Source organism: Calypte anna, chromosome 3 (assembly GCF_003957555.1).
Source record: "Calypte anna isolate BGI_N300 chromosome 3, bCalAnn1_v1.p, whole genome shotgun sequence".
NCBI lineage: Eukaryota > Metazoa > Chordata > Aves > Apodiformes > Trochilidae > Calypte > Calypte anna.
In genome coordinates, this window is record NC_044246.1 from 59,257,567 (window position 1) to 59,277,781 (window position 20,215).

Genomic DNA, 20,215 nt, shown 5'->3' on the forward strand with positions numbered 1-20,215 from the left:
TGTTGCAGCTGGCTTAGATACCATGAAAAAAAGGCAGAACGAGAGAGAAAAACTGGGTTATTTGGTTTTATTTTCAGAAGAATATTAGTCTGCCGGATTTCTGAGTAAACAAGTAGGTAAACATTCAAAAATCAGTCTAGGCTATGGCCTCTGGGGGAGGTGGGAGTAGGCTTAAATACAGCTTAAAGAAAACCCACTGCTCATCTCTTTTTTTCCTATTTAAAACAACCAAACAAAATCCACCAATCAAAAAAACAAATTCACTCTACTCACTTAACATTCATCACTTAAAATATGTTCTTCACAAGATTTGGGAACTTGATGAAAGGTAGTCTTTTTTTTTTTTTACTTACTCCTTGGGGTAATATGATGCTTGTTCAGGAGAAGGGCACAGTTCCTGACATGATTTTAAGTTCTCCCAAATTACACAGCTGCCAGCAGATGTACATAATCAGTATATTTAGTTGGAGGATTATATTTAGAGGGAAGGTTTTGAACAGAAAGGGCTACAGTGCCATTATACCTCCCATTTGTGTCAAAATTAATAACACCCTATAGCTGATTGGTCCAATTCAGCTGACAGCTGAGGAAGGGCATTCTAAATGTGTGACAAGAGTGGAGATGCCTTCCCTGGCTGTCTTCATGGAGATTTGCAGAATTGGTCTTGGGTGGAACTGAGAAAGTGAGGGGACAAAGGCAGGCTGCAGAAGCTCTTCACAAAAGTAAGAAGGAGCAATGGATACTTCCAGTCCCATCAATGCTGAGCTGCAAGCTTGTCTTGATAATTTCATGCAGCAGTCCTTAATTCAGCAAAGTAGCCTCCCATCAGCTGGATGGCAAAACCCACTAAAATTAAGTAATCATTTCTTACATACCTGATTACCTAACGACGCGACAGATTTTCTCTGTAAAAGCTGTAGCTCCATATGTGCAAATTTAAAAATTGAGAATATCTTACTAACCCTGGTTCAAAGTGAGCACAGGATGGAGGAAGCCCATCACCTGCTCACGTTGCTCAGGATGGCTCAATTCCCACTGGTCATTCCCCCTTAAAAACAGCCCCCCTCTCTGCCAGACCTTGTCAGAAGCCCAGAGCTAATCTCATCAATTCTCTGTGAAGCTGAACCTGCCTTTCAACTGAATTCTGAACTGAACTTTCTGTTCTCTTGTTTCCTGAACAAGGTTCACCACCTTGGGGTCAGGCAGCACCTCTGGGTAGGAGGGGTCCAGCCCAGAGCATCCTCCATATGCTGGCAGCATATGGCATATGACTGGCAGCACAGCTTTGATCCCTGGAATGCTGCTGCAGGGGTCTCAGCAGTTCTCTAACTTCTCCAGGATCATTACATATAAAAACATTTGGGAGGTGGCAAGACATGAGTATCTATGGAGTTAGTTGAATTTCCAGAGAGTGGGCAGAGCTGTGGGTTAAGTGAGGTGTGAGCTGTTGAAGGAAGTTGGTTATACACCACACTACAGCAGAGGAATCTTATCACTGCAGAGTTAAATCTTTGAAAATATTTCCTCTCCTTTCCCAGCCTAAAAAGCCTCTCATTTTTTCCTAAAGCATCAGAGTAATTTCTTTAAAAGCTGACATTACTTTTTGCACGTAGTCCAGGATGAAACACCTCTCTGGATATGTCAAGAAATTGTTAATGGGCCTGATAGCATCCTGTACCACCCGATAGGTAGGTGGACATTTTACATGGAAAATATGTTACACATGGGAGTAGAGCTGAGCTGGCTCATTTAACTTTACAATAAAGGCACTGTCAAAACCAAACTCCCTGCTGGAACCTGTGCCCCTGTAGCATCCCTGGTGCTCCAGCTTCTGAAGCTGACAGTGACACAGCTGTTGGACAGGGCAGTTACAGTGTCCTTTGTCAAATTTTCTTGTTAAGCAAACCCCAGTTAAAGGGTGTATCCTGCCTGCTGTACTTAAGGAAAAAATGTTTAGGAATTCTACCTCCTGGAAATATTTCAATAGCTTCCAACTTTCCACCTCGACCTTCCCCCCTCCCACCCAATCTGCAGGTGTTAGTGTGTTAAAACACAAAAAACCAAGACAAAACAGCGAGTAACGAAAGAGAGAAAGAGCACAAACAAGAAGCCTTCAGCACTGCCAGATTAAACAACAGCAATTCCCACTGGGGATAGCTCTGACAACTTGCCTTGCCAAGGCACCCAGAGGCTCCCACACCAGGCTAGGGATCAGGACCAAGACTGGCACCAGGACTGGGCTCAGACAGCCCTTCCGGGCAAGTCTCTTGCCCTAGCCCTCCCTGGCCCTGTATCCAGCCTCTGGCCACTGCTTCCATAGAAGCCAGTAGGGATGGAGTGACTCCCAGCAGTTCTCAGAAACAAGCCTTTGACTCAATATGACTTAGACAGTCTCAGTTTTCCTACAAAAAATTGTTACTGAAGAGAGGATGGGTTCCCTTTCATTCGCTTGTAAAATAGCATCTATGCCATGAAATATCCTGTTGCAGAACGCAAAGGGCTGCCATGGCTTTTTTCTCCTTTCTGCTATTTCTCTCTACAAGTTGCTCTTAATTCACAAGAATGAAGCGATGCTGTGTGTGCCTGCTTGGTGCCCTAACTTCAGCTGACGCAGCAAACACTTCCCTTCTGTGCACCTTCTCTGTTAAAAACCTGTGTGTGGGAACATCAGAGGGAAGAGAAAGTGCAGAGGAGAGAGAGACCCTTTAAGCTAACGGGTAAGGAATGTGCATCGAGCTGTGTGTGGACGTCTGATGCCTCCAACTATTTGTTAAAAGGCAAAAGCAATACTTCCGACAGACGGCCCTCCCCTTGCCTGCAATAGGCTCCCAAGAATAGCAACAGGCTGTGTCACTGCAAAGGGCAAAGCCTTCTGAAATAGGAACAAAGTTGTTCACAAACCACTTCGTGGTTTGCATTTGGTTTCAGCCAGCCCCAGCAACTTGTTGCCATGAGGAAAACAGCCTTCCCTTTCCTCAGGGGAAGAGGAACGACAGCTGCTTTGTGAAGAGCTTCTGCCCTGAAGTGCAAAGACAGTGACAATGGTACCTGGGCAGAGTACAGAGGACCTCGGCCAGCAGAGCCAGGAGATGAGAAGAGAAGAAGATGAGGAGAGCAGCCGAGGCAGCCGCCGCAGCAGTCACCACCACCTCCGCAAGCTCCCGGCTGCAGCAGGTAAGGCGGCAGGAGCTGGATGCCAGCTCTTGGCCAGCCCCGGAGTACCCACGGAACTCCTGCTCTGGGAAGAGGGAAAATCATCCCCTTGAAGGCAAGGGACTCTTAGGGCACACTGTCTCCATTTCTAAAAGTGTGAGAGGGGAAAATGTGAGCAAGGGAGGGAAACGCCGGCTTGAATTTTGAATGAAAGGTTATGTGACCCGTTTCCCAAATGGCCTCGGTCCGACTGTTCATGCATGTGGTGTCTGTTGTGTAAATCCCTTTCCCTTTATGAAGATCAGTCACCTGAAAAATTGGAGAGCTTGCTGCCGTCTAAGGTAGCAACAGTGCTCCTGTCCTTGCTTGCCTGGGAGCAATTCAGCCCTTTTCACTGAAGGGGAAGGAGGCCACTCAAACATTGCACCTGCTCATGCAGGGAGAAAGTAGAGTTGGGGGGGGGGGGGGAGGGAACTCCCTGGGTCTTTTCTCCTCTGGTATTTCATGAAGAAACAGGATTTCTGTGCTGGCACACTGAAAAATCAGCTGTATAGTTTCTTATGCAAAGATATTTAAGTGCTGAGGATGAATTTCATAGCTCCTTGCCTTGCTGTCCTACCCAGACAGTTTTTCTAAGTTACAGCCTGGTTTTGCATCTTGAGTTTCTGTCACTGATGACTGTGGGAAACTCACTCACCATTGTGACTTTTCTCACTCACAAGACAACTTTACCCAAACAGGAAAGCAGCATTTTAAGACAGAAATTACTCTGCCCTGAGCAGGTTTTGTTCACTTAAAAATTAATGAACTGACTAGCGGGTGTATGTTCACATACTGCAGCACAGATGCTTTGTTGGAGTGTGAGAGAGATCAGTCCAGCAACATCTACTGATAACTGGAAGAAGAGGACGCAGAGGTTAATCAAGAACAGAAAGCTAGTTGGTGTGCAGATCTACTAAACATTACCTTAGGGTATGGGGGGAGCAGTGCAGATGCTTATAGGATAGTGTTACCAAAGGGAAGCAAAGCAGTTACAATAAATAAACAGCAAAGTTACTGTTAGGGGAAGTTAGAAGAGTATGTGCTGTTAGAAGATGTGCAAACTACACACCTGGCTTTACCCTCAGAAATCAAAGAAGTAACCTCAAAAATTTGTAATTACTTAGCTAGGAATTAAAAGAACTTTTTGATTTTTCCTGGAAAATAATAAAACAAAGCCCATTTCACATTTAATGTAATGAAGGGCCAAACTGCTTGTTGGCTTAGTGAAAATACATTGCAGAGCACAGAGAGTGATGGCAAGATGTCCAGGATGGGTCTGTCCAGGATCTTCATTCCCTGTCTTTCCTCCAGTGCCTGGGGGCTTTTGTTCATGAAATTTGAGTATTAGCCTCACATTATCAGGCTTACCGTGTACAAAATATACAGTGCTTCACATCATCGCAAGAGTTTAGGTGTGTGAAAATGTGTGATAACATTATCTTCCTTCTGCTGTCTTTTTTACTTCAATTTTAAAAAACTTTGTTCAGGTTTTTCCTTTCACACATGGATGAGAGAATTAACATTTGTCTAATGGTCATGATCCTACGTGGCACTGCTACTATTTTTGGACAAACTTAATGATTTCGGACATTTTCCAGCTCTGCTTGCAACATGGCTTTGTCCTAAAGCCACCATTTCTTTCTTCCCATAAGTTTTTGTTGGGTAATTGTTTTAGATCCCATGCCACACTTCTACATAGACATTTAGGTTTGTTAAGAGGAACATGGATAGCTGCACATATTGAGCAGCAACTGAATCTAAAGAAATATCAGGCATTAGAATAGATCAGCAGGGAAATATATATTTCTTTACACCAGATAGTTGTATGAGAAAGGAAGATGACTGTGACAGTGCAGCAAAAAATGGCATAATCACCTTTCATGAGAAACAAAATCATGATTGAATTATGAAGAAATTCCCAACACATTACCATTAAATGTTTATCTTACAGAACCATGTGATCCACGTTACACTCTTCAGCAAAATGCTTCCCTAAAGAAAGTTTAGGGAATTCTAAACACTATTTCTCCGTAAAGGCAAACTTTTTTGTATGTCATATTGCACTCAGATGGAGAAGAAATATGTTGTTAAAGATAGCTTAAAATTTTCAGATACAGATGCTGTGTCATGGATGAAAGTAGGTATCTTGATCTATTGAAACATGGAGATTCTATGTTGTGGACTTCTACCTATGCAATGCACTCAACTCATCATGATTTTCTGAACTGTGCTTATTATCCAATGGTTGTCAGAGCTTGATTTCACCTTTCAAATGACTGAACAGATGAAAGAATCATCAAGGATTTAAAGACCATATATTTGACCTTCCAGGAAAATACTTCCCTTCCAAACTGAGATTTTCCTCATCTCAGATTAAACCAAAGCCAAAAGAAGAAAGCCCATGTTGGAAGAGAACATTGAGTCCTCTGCCATCAAAATAAACGTATGTGCACATAAAGTAATCTCTCCCCCAGTCCCATCCCACTAGTTTTCTGTACACATAGGGAAAGGAAACTGAAAAGAAAGAAAACTACATTGCAAAAATCTCAGTGTCTGGACTAATGTGGAGTGTGGTATTACAAAGGTGAGGTTGGAAAGGGCTCCCAGGCACCTTCCTGTAGCTTTCCTGAATGTGAAGTGGGGGAAGAGTGGTATTTGCCAGATCAGCCTGCTTACAGATCTTCCCTGGCACAGACAATTTATCCATTATGCCCATAAAGTACACGCACAGACCAAATATTTTGCCTTTGGAAGGACTGCATTTTCCCAACCATATGCTAGAAAATAAGAAAAAGGGCACACCCTTACTACTTGGCCCCATCCAGTATCATCAGCAGTACACTCTGCTATACTACAACAGCACTTGGTCTCCTTTTCAGGAACCAAGCATAAACATTTCCAGCAAATGTTCTTAACGATAAGTTTGTTTGCCAAGTAGTGCTGCTTTTGACCTGAGTAACAGTTGTGAGGAACCATGTCATTTACAGGGAAACTAAAGAATAGACTTTCCAATCAGTTGTCACGTACCAGTCACACACTCTTTAGCCATGGTGTTTGTTGCAGTCAGAAGGAGAAAAAAATTCTCTGGAAGCCATCATTAAAATATTTTATTCCCCTGGGCTGCACGCTGCCATGTATTTTGCAGGCATCTCATAAAATAAGAGAAATATGCATTTTAAGAAGCTCATTTTTTAAAAAAGGAATGCCTAAGAACTGCCAGAAACATCATTAAAAGTGACACTTAAAAGGATCGCAAGTATATCTACTGCAACATGCTTTATCTGAAAATGTTAAAGCAAAACACATGCTGAAGTCAGAGGGAATTTTGTCTGGAGGAACAGCATGAAGGAAAACCAAGCAGAGATTTCAGGGTTTAACTCAGCAGGCAGTTCTGAGCAGGCTTAGGTGCACCAATTACAACAAAACCTCATAGAGCTATAAGGATGCTTCTCAGCAAAAAAAGTGCCTGTGAGGGACAAGAGACACCAAGTTAACTGCTGAGTTTACTGCTGATAAAGCAGAAAGATAATGTGCCTCCCTCTGCATTACCTCAGAATCTGCTTTTCTTTCAGGGATCTGCTTGAGGTACAGCCCTCTGCTATTTCTAAACAGTTGTCGGAGTTTGTCACTGGAAAAATGAACAAGGATACCAGTTGACCAAGTAAAAACTGACTAAGGAAACATTAAGACACTGTTTAAGCTGCTGTAGTGGAAGAGGCAAGAAATATATGCTCTTGAGTGCGTCCCTAGCAACTTCCTAGGTGTCCAAGCTGCATGCATAGTTTGTACAGTCGCTCAGATTAAAAATAAATAATCTCCATGGTTGCTCTGACCTGAGGACCACAGGCTGAGGAGAGCAGTCTGAATAGAAACTAACAGTGTTGCTGGTGGACTCTGTCAAGATATTTGACTTGGAACTGTCATTTTGAATGAGAAACTGGAACCACACAAAACTGACAGTCAGCCACACATTTAAAGAACTCAAAGCCACGCAGGACACAGTCCTCAAAGTATCAATAAGAGACAGCATCCACACTGCTGTGCTTCTGCTGGAGAGCCTTAAACTCACTTTCTGTCTTGTTACTTAACATTTTTCCTCAATTGCCTGGAAGAAGATAGTAAGTGATTAGTTGCAGGTGATAAAAGTGACAGTTGATTGATAAGTGGGATATATATCACTGGCCAAATGCAATTCAGGTGTGTTGTCATGCTGAGAGCAAGCGAAGGTTTTGTCTGGGGTTCTTCTCTCAATTTTTGGCATCTGCATCTGAGCAAGCCACACAGATTCCTTTTATAGGCAATGGAGAGGAACAGGCATATTGACCTACTCCAGACATCTAGAAATGCCTGTTTTTCAAAAGTAGTTACAGAAGGAAACTATTAATGCTGTAGTTCTCTCGCAGTAGGTAAGTGAAACCCATCCTTTGCATTTTAATACAAATATAAAGTAATTGACATTTCTAGCTAGGGTGTAGGAAACTAGGCCATTTTTAAAGGAAAGGCAGTGCCTTGGAAAGAGCTCAGTCAGAACAGAATTTGGTTTTCATGGAGGATAACTAGCAGAAGATGAGTTCCTATACATGGCTGTGAGTACCCTTAAGAAAGCAGAGGGAATATGTTCAGTGGGAGTGGAATAATGGTGTCAAGTTCCTACCTGGCACAGCAGGAGCACTGGGTTTGGCTCACAATTAATTGAAGAATTTGATAATCTGGGTAGGGTTCAGAGAGCAGGGCTTTGAATACCTAAGGGTCTGATAAAGTTGTAAATCCTCAAAGGCTAAGTGGCTTATCAAGGAGAGTTCCATGGGATGACTTGGTGTCAGGCTATAATTTTTCAGTAGTGAACTCAGCTAAGTGCAGGCAAATGGAGAATGGGGTCTGACAACTGGAAGCTGAAGTTGCGGAAATTAAGTCTAGAAATAATTTATAGATAATTTACAGTGATAGCAATTAATCATTGAGACAAGCTATGACTTTAAGTCACTGCCTTTCAAGCACTACCATTTTTCAATCAAAGTTGAGTATTTTTAATTGCTTAGTTCAAATAAAGTGTCTTTTATACGTGTCTGGAGAGTTACGTTCACGAGTGTCAGACTGAATGAACCACAAGGGCCTCTGTTGGCTTAAAATATATAAATTAAAGTAAAATTTTAGGTTAAATCTACATGATTCAATGATGTAAAATATAGAGGAATTCAAGAAAGCAAAATTATCAGCAATGAACAGTAGTTTGGGCAGAGCACTGCGATCACATTAGCTTCTGACCCTAAACTCATTCATTCAGCACAACACTGTGTTGTTACCCGGCCTTTTTTCCAGCCAGAAGACATTGGAATGGTGTATTTTCCAAGCTTAGTAATGTACAGCAACCAGGCATGTCAAAAGTATAGGAAGGAGAAATTAGGTTTTATACTGATAAAAAGTATCTTGCATGCATGCATTGGAGGATGGAGCAGATGTAGCACAAAGCAGCTTAACTGGAGTCAAGTGTTTCTTCCAGAATGCTATTCAGTGTGTGAGAGAAGTGAGATGCCCTAGCTCACGTACTAACCTCTGTTTAAACCAAGTGCAATGATCTTGGATACTGCAGACATGAAGGAAGAATCAGCTTTAGCCATAAGAAAGACATGGATAACACAATATACATTTTTTAAAAAAAAATTTCTGACATTTTCTTCGTGCTGTTCCACGTCCACCACAATAAATTTACAATCCAACCCCACCTTCTGGATGACTTCTGACAATACTCCCATTTCCCCCATGCTCTTATGTGCTTTTTTTTATGTGCCCTTATATGCCCATGTGCTTTTAACCTCTCTCATCTATGTCTGGTTTGCCAGCTGAGTCCAGAGGCAGAGTGGGCTGAGGTATGATGGGTGTACCCAATAGCTGAAAGCTACTGGTAGGAGAGCCAATAGGTGATATTTATCTTAACAGGGCTTTACACATCTCTCCTGACTCTGGAGGCACAACTTATACTCACACAGTTATACTCCGCTACCCTCCAAAATAACCCAGCCTCCTGTGAACCAGGCTACCTCCAGGAATCATTAGGAAAGCCTGGGGTGGCTTGGGGTACAACCATCCCAAGGGATTATGTAGTGGGCCATCTAGTGGGATATGCAGCCAATGCCAGGGTCCAATCCTGAGCTCTGCTATTGCTAGGCATACTGCTAGGGCTGCTCTCCTCCTCTCTCTTCACAATATGCTTTAAAAATGTAATAACCTCTGTCAAATGGGAGTGATCCTTGCCAATGTGCTCAGAAGTTACTGGCAAGAAACTCCAGGCAGCCAGAATGATCAAAGACCCTTAATGCCTTAGAAAAATAAGCTAAAAATAAACAAAATCTATGTATCATTTTCAATTGGTCCCTATACCCCTTTCCAGCCAAGCCAAGCTGGCAAGTACTTGTTCCAGGAGAGTTAACTGGAACGCAGACCCTGTTAACACTGCAAAAGCTACCTCTCCTCACACATGTCCTATCTCTTCAGCTAACCAGAAAAATCAAAGTCAACTCACTCTTTTCCTTGTTGTGTGGCAGCCAACATCGTGATGAGAGTAAAATCATACTAGGAGAAAGAACAGGACCAACAATAACAAACTGATATATTCCTCAAGGTTTAGGGTGCAAAAGGCTTCACAGTTAGTAGAATGCTATCACTGAAATCTATCTTGTAATAATAAACAATGAATTGCAGTTGTATAAAATGAGTTTGTTTTAAAGTGGATGTTCAAAGGCATATAATCTCCGTTTGGTTTATGTTTTCACCATCTGTTTTTTATTCCTGACATCATGACTGTCATAAGCTATGCAAAATATTTGATCCTGGTATTCCAAAGAATCTGAGATTAGTAATGAGCAAAGCCCAGAAAGTTCATAAGTTCATGACTTTTTACCTCAAAGATTGGTTTCCCTAGAATGTTCCAGCTATCTGGATCAGCCTGGTGTTCAGTGAATAAGTTTTTGTTTGACAAAATAAATCAACTGATATCAGCAGTCTTCATGGCATCCTCAGATGGAGCAAATGAATTAGTAAGTGGCAAGAGAAAACTTGTTACTTATTCAAGCTAAGGCTTGAGAAATTTGGCTGGGAAACTGCTGCTTTCCTTGCCCATGGTACACCAGTTGACTGAACAAGATTTCCACAGGTCAGTACAGAAAAAAAAACAGTGAGAATGTCTCACAGCAAAAATTGCTCTTTTACCAAAGGTTGTGTATTTATTGTCAGTGTTGTGTTTTGAAACAATATTCTGAGGCAGAAGGCTTCATTATTTAGAGCCTGATCAAAACCTTATTGCCTTCTAATCAGAAAGATAAGAAACCTAAAAGGATTCAAATTAAAGAGGGTTTTATATGAATTAAAAAGTCCTATCTCTTTTTTTCTTTTAAGAAATAGCCTTTGGGTTTGCATAAACCTAACAGCCTTACCTAAAAGTTTCAAAAAGATTTTTTGGACTCATATATCAAATAAAGTTGTTATTAGTTGCCAGAATGTTGCAGAAGTCACACTTTTGAAATTCATGTTTCTTCTCTTATTTCAGGCTGTGGAACATTTACATTTCTGACTTCTGCCATTGCTGCTGTAAGTGGACTTCTGATGGGTTATGAGTTGGGCCTTATCTCTGGAGCTCTCCTTCAGATGGGCAGCATATTGGCACTCTCTTGCAGAGAGCAGGAAATTGTTGTAAGTTCCTTACTTTTTGGGGCCTTATTTGCAGCCCTTACCGGTGGCTTCCTGATAGACCGATTCGGAAGGAGACTTTCTATTATTATTGCATCTTCTTTACTCGTGTTGGGGAGTTTGATTTTGCTGCCCTATGAATCATATGGGATACTTATTGTGGGACGGATTGCCATAGGTATTTCCATATCACTATCATCAATTGCAACGTGTGTATATATTGCTGAGATTGCCCCACAGCACAGAAGAGGACTCCTTGTATCATTAAATGAACTCATGATTGTGATAGGCATTCTCTTTGCCTATATTTCAAATTATGCATTTGCCAGTGTGTCTCATGGCTGGAAGTACATGTTTGGCCTTGTGATTCCCTTAGGTGCTTTGCAGGCTATTGCCATGTATTTCCTTCCTCCAAGTCCTCGGTTTCTTGTAATGAAAAATAATGATGAAGCTGCAAGAAAAGTACTGGAAAGGCTACGGGAAACATCAGATGCTACTAGAGAACTTACTGTGATCAAGTCTTCCCTGAAAGATGAAAATCAGTATGGTTTCTTGGACTTGTTTCGTTCAAGAAGCAACATGAGGGCCCGAATGTTGGTAGGGCTCACTCTGGTTTTTTTTGTCCAAACAACTGGTCAGCCCAACATTTTATTTTACGCATCAACTGTGTTGAAGTCAGTTGGATTCCAGAGCAATGAAGCTGCCAGCTTGGCTTCTACTGGAGTTGGAGTGGTTAAAGTGGTCAGCACAGTCCCAGCCACAGTTTTTGTGGATCAAGTTGGAAGTAAAACCTTTCTGTGCATTGGCTCTTCTGTTATGGCAGTTTCATTGGTGACTCTGGGGTTGGTGAACCGTAACATACATGTGAATTTCACAAATGTCTGTAGAAGCCAACCTCCAGAGGATTTATTTCTCCAGAGACCAGGGAACCTCACTGGTGTCGCCAATGGAAGTCTCAAGGACCTCTTTGCTAGGATGAATTCACCAGAAAGATTCTCATTTGATGCACAGAGAGGCCCAGGTGTTGACAGAACAGCAGAGCTGAACAGAACTACCCTAGCAGGAGGCAAAAGCACAAGAGGCTCTCACATGGAAAGTGAGGAGGTTCCTGTTGTCTTGAAATGGCTGTCGCTGGCCAGCCTGCTCGTTTATGTTGCTGCGTTTTCCATAGGTCTTGGACCAAGTAAGTGTTTCTTTTTTCTAACTCTTTGTAAAGGTTCACTTACAAGTGGATTGAGTGCTGGAGTGACATGCCCATCTTGGCATCAGGCAGTTCCCAAACTGGGCAAAGTAGTGTCTTCTACTAATATATGCTGGTGTTGTCACAGACCATTCTGAAGGGCCTGGGGTGTACTTTTTAGGAAGTCTTTCACATTGTTTAATGGCCTGATCTCCCTTCAATTCAGTGAAATTAACTGTGTCTCTTCAGTGAAGTGGAGAACTACCATGAGCTTTGTACAGCAAAATTATGGGGGCCCTGGCTATCTTTCCTCTTCCTAGTCTATCGTATCCTTACATTGGGAATGTTAAGATGTAGGCATTTGCTGCTGCTAGCTCATAAAGTCAAGAGAATGATAACCTCTAGCCTTCTACATGGTATGATACCATCAAATCCTAAATGCAAAGATGCCTGAGTCCCACTAAGGATCTGGCCTTCAGACTACTGAATAGTCTTTAGTTATAGGAAAGACATTCAAGGTATTCTAGTCCATGAGCAAACTGTAGTATTATCACCACTACCTGTGCTGACCAGAACAAGTGGAAGAGCACAAGGGCACATCACTGTACAACTGAGTTAGAGCTGTAGCTGCCATTCCACTTGCAGGGTTCCCACTCTCTCCAGAGGAGGAGGTGTCTGATATTCCCTGGCACTAGCAATAAAATGTCTTGATTTTGTTTTCTTTTGCTTCAATAGCACTTGCATATTGTTATATGAAGGGGTTGGTTTTTTGAACCACACTGCAAAAACCAGATCCATAGAGTCCATTATTTATTAACAGACTGAAAGTGCTATTGTGCCCTGGCTGAAACTTGTCCTGCAAACACACTGTTCTTCTGCTGCACTAGTATGATAAAAAGCTTGACGCAAAAATATAACCCAACAATTGCACTAACAGCAACTTGCCTGCAGGATTTATTTATTTTAAACATTACTCACTGTGAGAGCAGTGTGAGATTAGCATTCATTGCCAGGGCAGCAAGCTTGACTGTGTTATTGCAACGTTATTCCCTCCCCTTACAGGCCAGCTTGGGCCTGGATTCTGCTTTCTGTGACATAGGTTCAAAACCAGGGGTGCAGCCCTGAAAAGAAAATGTTACTTGAACTTTTACTTGGATGTTTCAAGAACATATTTAATGACCCTCAAGGCAGGGGCACATGTTCAGGCTTGGCCTCCTGTTGAAAGATGCTTTCCTGTTGACCTGGCTGCAAATGGGTTGGTCTGGGGTGACGGTAATGATAATGACATCAACTTCTACAGAAGGGCTACAGAAACTGAGATGTGTTTTCCAGGCTAATGTGAAAGTCTTAGAGGTCCATACATGTTTTCTGACCTCTTTCTTGACTAAGAGCACAAATGCTCTTAGGCAGCAAATGGGAAATAGCAGACATGGTCTTAGCTCCAGCAGGTTCAAGTCACATAGAATAGAGCAATGGTGAGGCAATTTAAACTGACAGATAGATATATTTGCATAACAAGTGAAGGCCAGGTCTAGGACAGATACAGGTATTTCAAAATGCAGGTAAGTACTTTCAAGACACTTTCACACCTTTAAAAATATGATGTTCTGTTAAAATTGACAGCATCTCCCCATCCTGCTGGTTAAGGTGAAGGTGGTGCTGGCAATGTGTTTGTGACTTACAGATCAAATCAGCCTCTTTTGGACAAAGAACTGAGAGGATCTTGCTCTTTTCCTTCCACCTCATGAGGCATTTCTGGAACAAATCTTCCCACTTTATTTTGAGTCCATGCTGCATTACATTCTGTGGGGATAAAGTCTATGTAATGCTATTAGGAAAATGGCATACTTCATAGGACAGACTATGCAACCTGAGCTAGATCATCTTTTTTTTTTTAATTCCTTTGTTGTTTTTTTTTTCCCCTTCCTTTTTTTTTTTTTTTTTGGATTCTAATTGAAGTGGTAGTTGCAGTCCAGCTTTGCACAGCAGACATTCATATATGTTGTGTTTTTTCATGGTTTCTCTTTTGTCTCCAAATTACATGAAGTAGATTAGCTTTTTGATGAACAAAACATATGCTAAATATATTTATTGCCATTTATCAAAGCACAGTGATGAGCACTCAAAGGCAGACAGCAAGAGATAAAAGCCATTTTTGCATTATAAAAGAATTCACAGACTAGCAAACATCTGCTTTGTCACTCTTTTGATTCTGGGGTTCTCTGTATATCATCAACCCTTAGGCGAGATAAAAGGAGCATTTCTGCTGCTCTGTTTTTGGATTAATTATGTTTGAGGAACTGCAATTCAATTGCTTGTTCACACTCAATTTCACACAATCATGAGGACTTCTTGTAGGTGCAACAAATCAGCATTGGATCACTTTGCAGAACAGCACATGCTGTCTCTCTGGGGGTGCTTGGCAGAGGCGTTTCAAGGCAGTCATTAGCTGAGGGGACTTATTCTCAACAGGGAAAGGTGCCTGCAGAGCCCACAAGGAACCTTACTCTGGCTGCCACATGGAAGGTGAGGAGCGTGAGAGGGGTTCTTCAAAACGTTTTCAAAACGTTTGCAAGGAAAGGTGATCAAACCTGCTCCACATGGAGGGGACAAAACAAGAAATCGGAGCCTCAGGGAAATGCTGCCATACCTTGCACAGGGAGCAGTGAGTGCAGGCTAATGAGATGAGAGCAGTGTGGAGGCAAATAACCAATTTATCCCCTAAAAGCTCACTGTGACCCTGGAAATTAATTTAACAAAAGACACTCAGAGGCTCAGACACTAGTCAGGGCCACAGCCACCCATGACCATTTAGTAAACGACACAGGGTTATCTGAAACAGTTGCAAAGCATCTCATTTTTCTGATGTTCTGTTCAGATTACTTGAGGGATAAAACATAGAAATTCTTTCTTACAGAGGGGTGCCCTGTCCTTCACTCACTGATGTTGAATGCTGCAACATATTGAGATGCAGGAACCAGGAAAGCCAAACTCCTGGAGTATCAGACTTATTTTCCAAAATAAAGCTGTAAATGTGGGACTCTTGGGGTTGGATGGGGCATGAGCTTTTGGTTAACAGTTGAGAGGCAGCTTTCACTCTTCTGAAACAGAGTGGGTGCCCAGAGCTCTGCTGCTTTCTTCACAGACCTCATGAACAAAATTCAGATTCTGGTGGCAGGTGGCACCTGCTACTAAGGATCTGCTTCTCTGCCTTGATCATCTCTTTTTGCCCCACTTAGGATCAAAGACTAAATAGGGACAGCTTCCCTCTGTATTTTCCTATATATTCGCTGAATGAGTCTCACTAATAAGTGGATAAAAGAGAGACAGTAGCACCACACACATTTATACAGGCATGCAGTGTGGTCTGGAGGTAATCCTCTTTGTTGAACAAAAATCAGAGGGGCTCCTGCAAGTCATCGACTGAGAAGCAAGTAATGCAAACACAGCCTGGACCCAGCAGAGAACCTGTTTTTCCAGTCTAAATTTGTTCTAGCAAATAAAAAGTGAGTGAGCAAAAGAGCACTCGAGCAGTACCTCTTTACACATGTTGTGGGGGTGCAGCTCAAGGGCCTCCATGCACATCACAGTTGTTTTTCGCTGTGGAGTCAGGAACACTTTTATTCAGAGGGAGGTGTTGGACACATGCATTTGGGTGGCATGTATGGTATTGGAGCTCTTTCTCCTCTGACAGTCCCTAATGTAGGTTTCTGTATGACTACAAAGGTGTTTAGGCCGCTGACCAAAGAACTCTGGGATTTACTGGTGCTACTCATATCAGTTCTGCTGACATCTTGTCGGTTCATGTTGAGGATGTAGATGCAAATCAACAAAAGCACCTACAAGTGGGACTAAATAATTGTCAGAATCACTAAAGGTATTTATGCCTCTACCAAAGATGTTCTATTACTGCATGTCCCAGAGCAACCACCGGCTTTGTGCAGCTCTCCAAGGACCAGACTCTTAAGAACCCTCCTCTTGAAGGCCATCATAGGCTCTTGGACACAGGGGATTTCTTGGGGCTGCAGGAATGTGCTGGCCCTGAGCACTCAGAGCACACTAAGCACACCCAGAGCTGTGGCCACAACACACCTAGGGCAGATGAAGAAGTATCGTCTGGGTCTCAGGGCTTTGCACAAAAAATATCGCATAGCTAGAAAGTCTAAAAAAAAATATTTTTCCATTTTTTTTAGTGGACAAATAAATGCCTAACAGGGTTGTGGAGGAAGGGTTTAGAACTTACTGCAAACCCAGCTTTTCCATGTAGCTATTATAGTCCCATCAACTCCTTTGAGTGGGTCCTTGAGGGACTGGCAGTATTCTGGGTTTGATCCAAACCTTTTAAACAGTGGAATTACATGCCCATGGGAAGTGTTCTCAGACTGGAATTTTATTCCCTCTGTTGCCATCTGCAAGCCTCAGCCAGAAGGTGAATATTCCTGAATGGAAAAATGAACAAAAATAGCATGCTTGAGCTCTATTCACAGCAGTGTTTAGTTTTAACTTCTAAAGTGAGGGTTCTGCCCATGGAGCAGGGTACCAGATGGCTCTGAAAGCACCTCACAAGTGCCTGGGGTGGTGAAATAGAGACCCATGGTGAATGCAAAGCATGTTTGAGGACCATATGCTAGGGGAGAGCACAGAGAGAGTGCAGAGAGAGAGAGCACGGAGCCCACAAAACAAGTGTCAGTTTTGAGGACATCAGTTCCCCCAGAGTGTCTCTCTCCATGCTGGACTCTCAGCTGCTGACTCACAGCCACCTTGGGCTGAAACTCCTCCCGCATTTGGGAACCTCCAACATCTCCCTGCTCTCTGTGAATGGGTGCAGGGGAACATGTAGCTGCCTGCTTGAAGTTAGCAAGCAGTTCCAAAGCTGCTGGGACAAGCACAAGAGAGGGATGGACAAACCTCACCAGCATCCAGGCAAGTTAACAAAACAGCAGCTTGTGATCACTACAGGCACTTTCTCACCAGGGACCTCAGTCTTACAGCCAAGGCTCAGAAGGGAAATTATTTCCCTTCCAAGTTACCTGTTACCTAAAGACTTTTCCACTTCCTACAAGGTATCCACTTTCCACTCAGTTTTAATCTGGGATACTTGGAACCCAGATCTGAGCACCCATGGAATCCCAGGGCACAGAGGGGTGGCAGGCCAACCAACCAAAGATGCTCCACTGATGAAATTCCTGCCACATGAGGGACCCAGGATTGCAGATCTGTGTCCCCCAACCTTGATTCCCCCTGGAAAGGACAGTGACCATGCTCTTGAGCAAGCCCTTCTATCATGGATGTACCATCTCACTGCTGCAGGAGCTCTCTCTGCATGGTCATCAGCCCCATGAGACATAAAGCTCACACTCTGAAATCAGTGAAGGCAAGACCCTAGTGAGGGCAAATCTTAGAAGCAAGTTTTTATTAATGAAAATCTATCCGGGGATGTGAGATGCCCATTTCTAGTATAAACGTGGGCAGATTTGCCATATTGAGTATATCTGAGTTAAATTTATATCAGCTTGAATGGATGCTTTAAAAGTGAGCTAATTTATTCCTAAAATGGAACAGATGTTTCAACATGTTTGGAAATGTTACTGATGTGAGAGCCAGATTCCTCAGATAATCAACAAAGGGAAACATTCTCCCCACCTAAGAGGGGCTTTCAGACCCCTGCTTTCTGACCTCTCTTTTGGCACACTCTTCTTTTTCTCATTGGCTGCTGAAGGAGTTTAGGGCAATCAGGAAGCTAAATTAGACTGTCTAATAGCATTTCACATTATTATATGCTTCAACTTTTGCTCAGCCCTGAAGTGGTCAGGCAATTGGCCTAGGTGATAATTGGGTAATTCCAACTCTCCACTCTTCTCCTCTCCTCTCCTCTTTTCCCATGGAAAAAAAAAAATCACTTCTTTTGTTGAACTTTTGTTGTGAGATGTTGAAGTAATTTAAATGCAGTCTTAAAACAGTGTTGGGGACAGTAGGGAAGACAGAAGAAGGATGAGGCAAGAAGTGCCAAAGAGGATGGAAAAAAGCTCAAGGGTTCACAAGAAAAGTGAAATCCATGGAGACAAGGAAGGAAATAAGTCCCTCTTTCAATCTGTCACTGTCCTGATGCAATATTCTGTGGTCTGTGGCAGCTGTTCTTTATGTATTTTATTGGATTAAGCAAGCCAAAACCCAGACTTGGAACATTCTCCTAAAGCCCAAAGAATTACACTAAAGACAAATCTAGTCCCCTTGTCTTTGCTCCTGTAATTCTTAGATTAACTAGCTACCTGAGCTGAAGTATGATTCATTAACATGGTTAAATGCAGAACCTTTTCTGTGTCTTTAACTTAACTTTCTAACTCCATCTGTAACAAACAAGCAGATTTCCACATAAGACACTGAACAGCCCAGGGACCCGATCACTGAGGTCGCATCTCTTGCCAACCTTATGATCCAGATTGCACAGAACTGCTTTTTCTCTGCCACAAAATGCTCTTGGGCATAATACTGGCTGTCAAATGCCCTACCAGAAACTGGAAAATATTGTGGGAAAGAGAACTGCCAGTGTGGAAATTCTGATGAGTGTCTGTGAATTTCGTTGGTTATTCGTGTATTTGGAAATACTGTAAGCTGTATGGCCTTGCACTAGTTTGGAAAGTGTTAGTAAAAGATAGGGCTTTCTGAAATTCACATCAGTATTTTTGACATCAGAGCAACATTTTGGATTTTACAAAACGTGGTTATTATATAAATTTATAGTTCACAGAAATTCGATGATAACAGGCATTCAAGCTCAACATTGCCTTGGATGTCATTTGTTTGCAATGTTTTATTTTTGAGTTTCTATGTTTTGCAAAGCAGTTGTGACCTGGCTTTAAATTTAGCAGAAATGAGAAACATCAATTTTACAGTGTCTTGTGGTTTACTCTGGAAAAGGAGATAGTGGTAGTGATCAAATAAAATGCTCAAAAATAAGCAAGTACTTAAATGCTTTGTTGGATCTGAACCAGAATAATAAGCCTTGGAAATGTGCCTGTTCCACTGAGGTTCAGTACAGAAAGTCCTATTTTAGTTAATTAAAAATTATCTTGGATTCTCTGTTTTATGACAAGATTCCTAGTACTGTCCTGCATCATCTTTTAATGCATGCATCCATGTGGTTTGAATGTGACACTCTTACTATTTATCTAGTTCATTATTCCTCTGCTCTTCAAATGGTGCCTCTTATGACCTTTATTTCACACAGTGTCTGTGCTAACAAGATGCAGTAGAAAGACAGGGTGTACAAAAATGAAAAAGAAAGCAAAGACTGTGAATTACCTACTTCTCCCTATTGCTTTGCCCCAAACCAGGTTTATCTGAAGCTCGTTGATAACATATCAGATAACCCAATAATTGGTGTGGCTTTTCACGGTCTGATTGGTAGTAGTGAAGTGCAAGACACTTTAAGATATTTTTGGGTAGTTGTATGCTGAATTGCAGGCTTTCAAAGTACCAGAGGGGACTCTAAAACATCAGACACGTAGGTTTATCTTCTCTAACTTGATAGAGCCTACAACTTTGGGAGGCATTTTTAGATGTGAAAAAAAGGTCATAATAAGGAGAAAAAATGCTTTTGCAGTAACAAGGCATGGCAATATCATTGGGAGTTTCATTATTGTAGGATTCCATTTTCCAAAGTACAGGCTGGTCAGCCCTGAGACTGAACTTAAACTCTATACTGAGGTGCACATCTGAAATCTGGGACATCATTTTCACTGACATCTGTGTTCCTCTTCATAACTTTACTTTTATGTATATGAATGAGGGAAAGACTTAGCAGATCAAGGCAAGGGCTTTGCCTTCTGAAAGAGTAGAGCCCTTGGTGGTGTGAAAAGAGAGAGTAACAACACCATTCTCCAGCCAATATTCCTGTCTTTCCACAAGAACCGTGGTTCAATCTGCTGTTGCTGAGCACATTTGGCACTCCAAGAACTACCTAGAAAAGGCAGGTGACTACCTGCCTTTTGATGCACTTAAACAGCACCTTCATTCTCTGGATTATATAAATATTTCTCTATTAATTGTTGCATATTAATGAAACTATTGACAAGGCACTGCTTGACTTAAGAGGAATAAGTCCTGTGCTTAAAATTAGGTATAGTTTTAAAGTTCAGCTCAGGTTAGTTAGAAGCT

General features: G+C 42.1%; 1 protein-coding gene across 1 annotated transcript in view; it reads left to right on the forward strand.

Annotated features, from left to right (window-relative positions):
- Window positions 1–2,918: 2,918 nt before the first annotated feature.
- SLC2A12 (solute carrier family 2 member 12) overlaps window positions 2,919–20,215 on the forward strand; it is a 31,921-nt gene continuing 14,624 nt past the window's right edge. The window contains exons 1-2 of the mRNA XM_008494039.2: window positions 2,919–3,174; window positions 10,739–12,061. Of these exons, the coding sequence (XP_008492261.1) occupies window positions 3,042–3,174; window positions 10,739–12,061 (1,456 nt within the window). The 5' untranslated portion in view covers window positions 2,919–3,041. The remainder of the gene's footprint in view (window positions 3,175–10,738; window positions 12,062–20,215) is intronic.